Here is an 8,741-nt window from a genome sequence, read left to right on the forward strand (position 1 = left end):
AATGCAAGACAATGTATTTCAGCTCCAATTTGGAAGCTGTATTAGTGCAAGTGAGGGATATGGACTATTCAGGGAAGTTAACAAGTGTTTCTTATCTTTCAGATCATATAAATTAAAAGAGGACACAAGGTCTAGTGATGAGGAATCACTTATAGGGTTCTGAGAATGAATTGTCATAGCAAATGGATACTAGACAAACAGAAATATTCCTCAAATGCATCAGGCAAATGTATTTGTCCTTTCGATTCAAACTGCTAGGTCCTTGTAAACAGTCTTGATTGTAAGAATGAGGGGTGGGAGAGGGTAAAGAAGAGTTTGTTGGGGAGGGAGGGTTACAGCAATACGTGGAAGAGGTAAGAATGAAGCTGAAACCCAGTACTAGAGTTCCAATAAAGCATGTTGTGATTACTGATCAAATGGGAGGACGGAGCTTCCACCAGAAAGCTCCATAGACACCTTGATCATGTTGATTTAAAACACGGTACTCCTTAAGTGATTCAAAACCAAGGAAATGTGCTATCATTTTAGGTTAAAAAAAAAAAAGAGAACAAAAAGCCCCCCACACACCCCCCCAAAAAAAGACAACTCTATGGTTTTGTGTAGCAAAAAAGCTGGAGAGCCAGGATGCAGGCAAAAGTCTCCCCTGGAACCTGCAGGAATGCATGCTCTGGAGAAGTTGGCAGCTCAGACCCTGGGCCTGTCTGCTCTCCTTGCTAGCACCACATGCCCTGGAGAAAGATGCACATTGACACCTTTTCTCTTCTTTAATCTCATAGGATTCATTGACCCCAGTGAAATAGGTCAAACTCATGGTCAAGAGTGGCAGCCAAAGTGGCCTGGGTTTAATGTGCTTCCTGTTATTTCTTTCTGAAAATCCACATTTCTTTTAGATTAAAGGACATCCAATGATGATGTGCATGGCCATAGCTTCCATTCCAGATTCAACAGTCAGGAGGTTGCTGGCAGCTCAGGAAGCTGGAAGACGGTGCTCATAAACCTCTCTCCATGGCAAGAGCTCCTGCTGGTCTCAAGGGGAATAAATTTTCATCTCCTCGAAAGACCCTACTTCCCAGGAGATGATTCTGCATCAGCCTGACTGTTGCTCATGCCCTTCTTCTAACCTCCTTTACTATAATAGTATAACTCAACTAATATATATATATATATATATATGTATTTTTTGGTAGGAGGAAATGTGTTTCCTTTCTTTCATTGTACTTCAGAGGAAAGAATCAACAATCCACTTGTTTAATATAAACATTTCCCTTGATTAGGTACATTTACCAAATATAAAACATGCCACAGCCTGCAATACTGCGCTGCACTGCAGGCCCTAAAAGCATTTTTAAATTTGTATTTGTACATTTGTGTCTTTTTAATAATGAGGAAAACAAGGCATGAATAGACTTTCTGCTGTTCTGTGTGTTTTTGCTTCTAGGCAGGAGATGCATTCTGTTGTTTGGCATCCCTGTATGACTGCATCGGGGCCTTTAGGAGAAGAATTTGAGAGCCCTTAAAGCATGGACGGGCATGTTACGTGGTTGGATGCTCGTCTGTCACACAGGAGGATTATCTCCCTTTGGGTTATGTGATGGTTGCCTCTGTGGTCGTCTGTCAATAATGTCTAGTCAGTGCCCACATTTACTGCGAGCACTTTCCTCCTGGGGAGCAAGGGGAGCAGAACTGTGAAAGTGTTGATCTTCCGATCAGGCACCCAGAGAAATGCATCCTGGGGAGGGATGCTTGCTGCTTAGTTCATGGGGTAGATGCTGGTCTGCATATGTGCTTGAGGTATCACTTGCAGGTGGCAGGACAGCATCAACTATCATTTATATTCCATCTGTAGTCTCCATGCGTGGTGGGAGGACACTGGAGTCTCACTGAAGCTACATTTACTACACTATTCCAGAATGGTCCAGTGTACGCACCAGCTTTGTACTTTGCAACATCAGATGTATGCCATCCGAATGTCCCCAAAGAGCTACTCCTGTCAGTAGTTTTCCTTTATCAGTTTCCCATTCGATTATGTATCCTTCAAGAACCTGAATGCTGTGCTTTCCCAAGGGAATGGACACGGTCATGAGGAGTGCACCCTACCTGAGTCTTCTAGAATTGGCTGTGGCAGAAAACAGCACTGAAAATGTTTCTGCAATGGGTTTTCTGAGTCAAGAGATTCACTCAGATCTGGCCTTCACCCCCTTTCCACACACACATTTTTACTAGACAGACATATAATTTTGCCTGGGAGAATAATGGTGGTGGTTTCAAGACAGTTATTTGTATCCTGAGTCAAGAGTATGAAATGTTTTCAAAGAAAAATGTAATCAAGATGTGTTTAGCAATAGCGTATCTTCTGACAGTCTGCTATTACAAAAGATAGGTGTTACAGTGTTCGTAATAGAAATGGGTTTACCATTTCAGCGCCGTAACTGCACTATTAGTTCTTTCTCCGTGAGGGCCAAATCTCTACAAATTAGGAAGCTAAATTCCACCTTGTGTTTCAGCAATTTGGGGAAGACAACTACATTGATTTCCATCAACAGACTTTGGTAGGAGAACATCCTCCACTTTCTAGACTTCTGAGAGCTGGCATTAAAGGAAGGTCTTTAAAAGATGAAGCAGGCTACACTTAGGGTGACACTGTTTTCCTGAATACAAAAACACAGAACGTGGCTGCCTGTGTTTATCCCACATCCTTTTCTGTAGAGCTGTTGCCCAGCCAGGCACTCCCCAGCCCATATCACTGCGAGGTGTTGGTCTGTCCGAGGGGCAGGATCTGGCATTTGCTTCATTTTTGAATTTCATGAAGTTCCTGGCAGCCCATTCCTCCTGCCTGCTGGAGTCTGCATGGCAGTCCTCAGCCTTATGACTGGTCTCCTGATGAGGTTCCAACTGCTAATATCATGAGACTTGTCTCCTCCAGGTCATTTATGACCTTGTTAGACAAGACGGGCCCTAGTATATTGGCCCTGCTTACTCCACTTGTAAGTCACTGGCTTCCAGGTAGAGCATGACCCATTCAAAAAAAATGCTCCCAGAGGAGCCAGGCCAATCCCCTGAGATATCTGTAATTTTACTGAGTAGCAGGATGGACCATTCTTGTGCTTGGCAGGTGCTGTCCTTAAAGACCTGCTGGCTTCCCTGAGCTCCTCTTCAGATCTTCAGATCTGCCTCTTGTGGGATCCTCTGCTAGTCCCCTCATCCAGCCAAAGCCTGTTCCTCTCAAGCCCATACTCCGTGCTCCACTACTGCCCTTCCTCACTCCTTTCAGCATCCAGAACTCTGCTTTTTCACAGCCCAGTGTAGGAAAGTATGATACCAACTGCCCCATCCCTGATCAATTCCTCTCTTTTTGAAGTTTCCAGATACAAGAAACCATCTCTCTTATTAGCCCATCATGCAGCAGGGCTGAGAAGTTGTCCCTGATGGCTTCCAGAACTTTCCTGGACTGGCTGCACTCTGCTGTTTGGCTTTTCATTGAATGTCAGGGAGATTAAAGTCCCATCTACAAGAACCAGGGCCTCTGATCCACAGACTTGTTCAGGTTGCTTAAAGGAGACTGCATCCACCTCCTCGCCTGGGTGGTCTGTAGCTCCAACCATGATGTCACCATTACTCTGATGCTCACCCACAAACATCAGCCTAAACCCTTGCCTCTCCCATGGGAGCGTTCCACACATCCAAGCTGCCCCTCCACACAAAGGGTGCCCCCCCCAAGTACTCATCTTCCCTGACAATCTCTCCCGAAGAGATGGTACCCTACCAGCACATCCCTCCAGTACTGTGGTCCAATGGTCTCAACACATCTCAGTTATTCCAGCGATGTTACACTCCTGTGACACCTTGTGCTCCTGTCTCTACCCCAGGCTGCACGCATTTGAACATACTTGGGCTCTAGAGCCTCAGCTGTGGAAAACAGAACAACCTGATAATGGTGAAACCTGTTACCAATGGCCAAGGACACTGTGTGTGCAATGGTCCCACTTCAGAGCAGACACATGCTGTCATACGAAGCAGGTGACAATGTAATGGTGAGAGGAGGTTTCCACAAAGAGAGCAAAGCCTGCAGTGCCCAGGGCCAGGGAGAAACAGAGCTGGGCTGTGCAGCCCTGGCAGGAGAGGGGTTTGCTGCCTGCACTGACTCTGCAGCCCCATTGGGCCTGTGGCAGAAGGGAATCCATCTCCAAGCATGACAAGGTGCCACGGAAGAAGTCTCTGGCCCTGGGCAGCTGGTGATCCATCCATCCTGAAGTCATCGTTAGCCCAGTCCTGGTTCATATCATCTAGAGAGGTGTGAAGTTCAGGAGGAGATCTAGAAGGATTTGAAGGTGCAGAGACTCAAGTGGAAACTTTGGTGTGATGTGCCTCCTGTTTGTGCAGCACACTTGGATGTGGACGATATGGATGGTGCCCAAAGGTGGAGGTGGGTTTCAGTTGTTTGGGCACAGGTAGGAAACCCAGGATGCCCTTGGGCATTTGCTCAGCAAGCAGTCCAAAATGGCATGGTTTTCCTGCAGGCGCCATGCTGTATCTGCTGAAACATGCAGTTGTGTCTGACACCACAGGCATCTGACATGGCCCTACTGGCCTAGTTGTTGCCCTGAATTAATCTAACAGTCTGGAAGGTAGAGACCTGCCTGTGCCTCAACTTCGTAGTGAGTGGAGCTCTAGCAGTATCAGAAGACATCTAATGTAATCTCAAATGACCAAGGAAATTCCCCATCTGGCCCCCACCTCATACTCTAGAAGGATGAGGGTCTCCCGATTGCTCCCTCAGAGCAAGCAGACACTGGCTCATGCCTTGGACCACCTCTGTCTCTTCAGCTGTCCCTAGGTGTTTGTGTGTGAACCACTGACTCCCACCCTCCATCTCCAGCGATTGCAATGGGAACTTAGAGAAGGAGCTCCCATGCAGACCTCTCTGTTGTGCACCCTTCAGCTTGGGCAAGGGCAATTCCACCTCCTGTGTGTTTGTGGAGTTCATGGGAAGATTTAGAATTTCACTGCAGCCTAGGGGCTTCTAAATCAACCGGAGAAGCCCAGATCAACTCACCTGAATCAATACTCGAACCATGTGTCAATGACCTCCCTTCCTGTCTGTGTTTGGGTGTCCTGTCTTGTTAAGAGATGCCTGTAGGGACCTTCACAGTGGGACATTTCCACCTATCATAGACAGCCATCCTCTGATGAAAAAAATTGCAATGTTGGAATCAATCTCACTCCACTCTTCAGAAAATTACAATAGTTGTTTATTTTAGTCTCTTTCTGTGAACATTTCCCAGGAGAAGGGAACACAAGGGACAGAGAAAGTCATGCCTTCAGCTGGGTCTCTGCTCTTGAGTGGGGCCAGACTCCTGCGACAGAGGGAGCTCTTGGCAACCTAGTAGCACTGCGGAGAGAGGTCTCTCCAGGAGCAGCTCCTCTGCAAGGAGCAGCAGGGCTCTGGACACTGCCTGCTGCTGCTGATATGAGATGAGACAAGGCAGAGAGAAGTGAAAGGCAGCGTGGAGTGAGAGGACAGAGAAGAGCTGCCTGTGGGAGAAATCTTCACAGCATAGTAAGTCTCTGGCTGCACAGTAAATCTCTGACTGTAGAGCATTGCTACTGAGGTTCCTGGAGCTGTTTTCTGAATGCAGCCCATCCAATGACTGAATTTTTAAGGATCACTCTCCTGGCTTCTGCTGTGCAGAGGAGGGAGAGATGTTTCAGAGCTGAGTTCCCGCCACACCATCACAGAGACAAAGCATGCTGCTACCTTCTCCTGGAGATAGCTGTATGGATGTGAAGCCAGGGAGTAATTCAGTGTTCCTGCACCTCAGGGTGCTGTGTGCTGGGCAGTGACTCTGTTGCCTGTGAAGGTCATCACTCAACCTGCTGTCCACAGCCGCTATGAGGAGAAGCTCTGGTGGGAGAAGAAATTCACCATCAGGACAGGTTCATTCTCCTGAGAGGGTGCTGTCTGAGTCATGGTCAGTCACAGTTGCTCACAGCTCCATTTCACTCCAAGGACATTCCTGAAGGAACTTTTCAAGACGGAGGTCAGGATAAGGGCTACTTGAAATGGAAGGAGCTTTCCTTTTAGGATGTGTGCTTTCAGTTCCCTCATTTTGGCAGGGAGACAAAAGGAAAGAGTTTTCTGCTTTGATAAAGACCTAAGACTCCTAACCTTCCCTCTTAGAGATCAAAAGGTCTGAGAAAATCCTCAGCAAGCCCCTTCATCTTCACCCATCCTAGAGATAGCATCAGCATCACCTTTATGACGAACTACTTAAGAGTTTTGAGCCCAGCAAGGCCTCCGGCCAGTGCCTTGTCCAGGTTTCCGTAGGGTAGACCTGAGCACACACAGCATGGGATGGGATCTAGCGACAGCTGCCAGCAGGGACAGCTTCAGGCAGGGCAGATGCTGAGAGCATGGAGATGATGGTGGGAGGCTGTATATGGGCAACTGAAATGAGCCTTCTGTTTTCTTGTCTAGAAGGAGACTGTGGAGAGCTCCCTCAGGTGCCTGGAAAAAGGGAGGGAAATCTGGAGACCTGCACTTTTAAACAGGATTCCTCTGCTTTCAGCAGAGGCTGGTTGCTTTTTAGAGTAGCATCATCCTCCATCTCAAAGAGGTGCGAGCACAGGACAGCTCAGAACGAGGCTAACAGATGAGATGTCTCACTCTGCACCAAGTGACACTGGATGCACTGTTGCTAGAGCACTCCTCAGGGGTGACAGGGGCATCTCAAAGAAAATAAATAATATTAGAAAACTCCTGAAACTCCCAGTTCTGTAACGTTTAGTCTTTAGAACTGGGAGCAAAGTTTCTGAAAAGCCCTTCCACAAGGTGAGCGAATTTCATCTGACAGGAACTGTGAGCGTCAGAGCCAGTCACCCCCATTCCCATGTAGCCCAAGCTATACAGCAGGATGGACTTTACCAGAGCCCGAGGGCCGAGGACCCAGGCCCATAGGACACACTCAGACAACACAAATGAGAGCTCAAGAAAGGGAACAGAACAAAGAGCTTCCAATAAAGAGAGAAGCAATGTGGGATTATTAATAAGAAATAAAACATTTTATTGAATTATTTATTTTCCTTTAAAAGTCTCTCCTAACTTGTCCCTGTCTTTTTCTCATTTGGCAGTTCAATATGCCTAGGGCAATCAAATGTCCAATCACAGCTTCTTCAATGAGTTCCTCCTCCTGGCATTTATGGAAACATGGGAGCTGCAGCTCTTGCACTTCTTGCTCCTCCTCGGCATCTACCTGGCTGCCCTCCTGGGCAACAGACTCATTATCACAGCAGTAGCAAGTGACCACCACTTCCACAATCCCATGTACTTCTTCCTGCTCAGCCTCTCCATTCTCGGCCTTGGCTCCATCTCCACCATTGTCCCCAAATCTATAGCCAACTGCCTGTGGGACACCAGGACCATTTACTACTCAGGATGTGTTGCTCAGGTCTTTTTCTTCCTTTTCTTATGTTCTGCAGAGTATTATCTTCTCACAGTCATGGCCTATGACCGCTACGTTGCCATCTGCAAACCCCTGCACTACAGCACACTCATGGGCAGCAGAGCCTGTGTCAAAATGGCAGCAGCTGCCTGGGCCAGTGGTTTTCTCTATGCTCTCTTGCATACTGCCAACACATTTTCAATACCCCTTTGCCAAGGCAACACAGTGGACCAGTTCTTCTGTGAGATTCCCCACATCCTCAAGCTCTCCTGCTCTGACTCCTACCTCAGGGAAGCTGGGCTCATTGTATTTAGTAGCTGTTTATTTGTTGGGTGTTTCATTTTCATTGTGCTGTCCTACGTGCGGATCTTCAAAGTTGTGCTGAGGATCCCCTCTGTGCAGGGCCAGCACAAAGCCTTTTCCATGTGCCTCCCGCACCTGGCTGTGGTCTCCCTATTTGTCAGCACTGCAGTTTTTGCCCACCTGAAGCCCCCCTTCCTCTCCTCCCCAGGTCTGGATCTGGTGGTGTCTGTTCTGTACTCAGTGGTGCCTCCAGCAGTGAACCCCCTCATCTACAGCATGAGGAACAAGGAGCTCAAGGATGCACTGATGAAACTGATCGCATGGGTACAAGGCCAGCACCAATAACTATCCCATGTGCATTCACTCACTAGAATAACTAGAATCAAAGCTGTGTGCTGTGCATTTATTTCTTTCTTTTCTCTTTTGCATCCATGTTAAAAAAAAAGACACAAAAAATATCCATTTCATGTCACATCTCCTCAGGAATCTTGCATTTGAATCTGACTCAGAGACTCTGTTGAAGAACAAAGCCAGGCTTCCTCCTTCATTGTCAGGGATGGGGAACCTCAGAACCCACTAGTCTTCCTCAAATGCCACCAGGTCAATAAGGAGAGTTCCCTTTTGCAGTGTCTCTTTTGGTACTGACACTAAGGGCACTCAGGGGCACAGAGTCAGGTTCAGACAAGTACAGACAGGGTGAGACCATGGGTCCTGTGTCCATTAGGAGAGCTCAGCTCCCTCGGCCATAGTCGTGGTGTGATCTTACACCTCACTTCTGCAAGGGTGGCAGCCAGCTGTTACTGTGGGCTGCTCCTTTCGCTCTCTAGCACTGCAGCACTACAGGTGAAGGGGGAGTAGGGTGGAGGGGAGTCTGGAAGCAGCTTGTGGGGACAGAACATGAGCTTCACAGTATCGTTGTCCCACTGCCATAGCAGGCACTTCCTTGCTGCAGCCTTTGAGTGGGGGCTGCAGATTTACTGGAGCCACATCCCTTCACAG

The 8,741-nt window shown here is 47.7% G+C and overlaps 1 protein-coding gene across 1 annotated transcript; it reads left to right on the top strand.

Annotated features, from left to right (window-relative positions):
• The first annotated feature begins 7,319 nt into the window (after positions 1-7,319).
• On the top strand, positions 7,320-8,087 carry LOC134154878 (olfactory receptor 14C36-like). Its single transcript, XM_062601509.1, has one exon. It carries the CDS (start codon positions 7,320-7,322, stop codon positions 8,085-8,087), a length of 768 nt encoding a protein of 255 aa, XP_062457493.1.
• Positions 8,088-8,741: the final 654 nt, after the last annotated feature.

The sequence above is a fragment of the Rhea pennata genome, unplaced genomic scaffold, assembly GCF_028389875.1.
Source record: "Rhea pennata isolate bPtePen1 unplaced genomic scaffold, bPtePen1.pri scaffold_51, whole genome shotgun sequence".
NCBI lineage: Eukaryota > Metazoa > Chordata > Aves > Rheiformes > Rheidae > Rhea > Rhea pennata.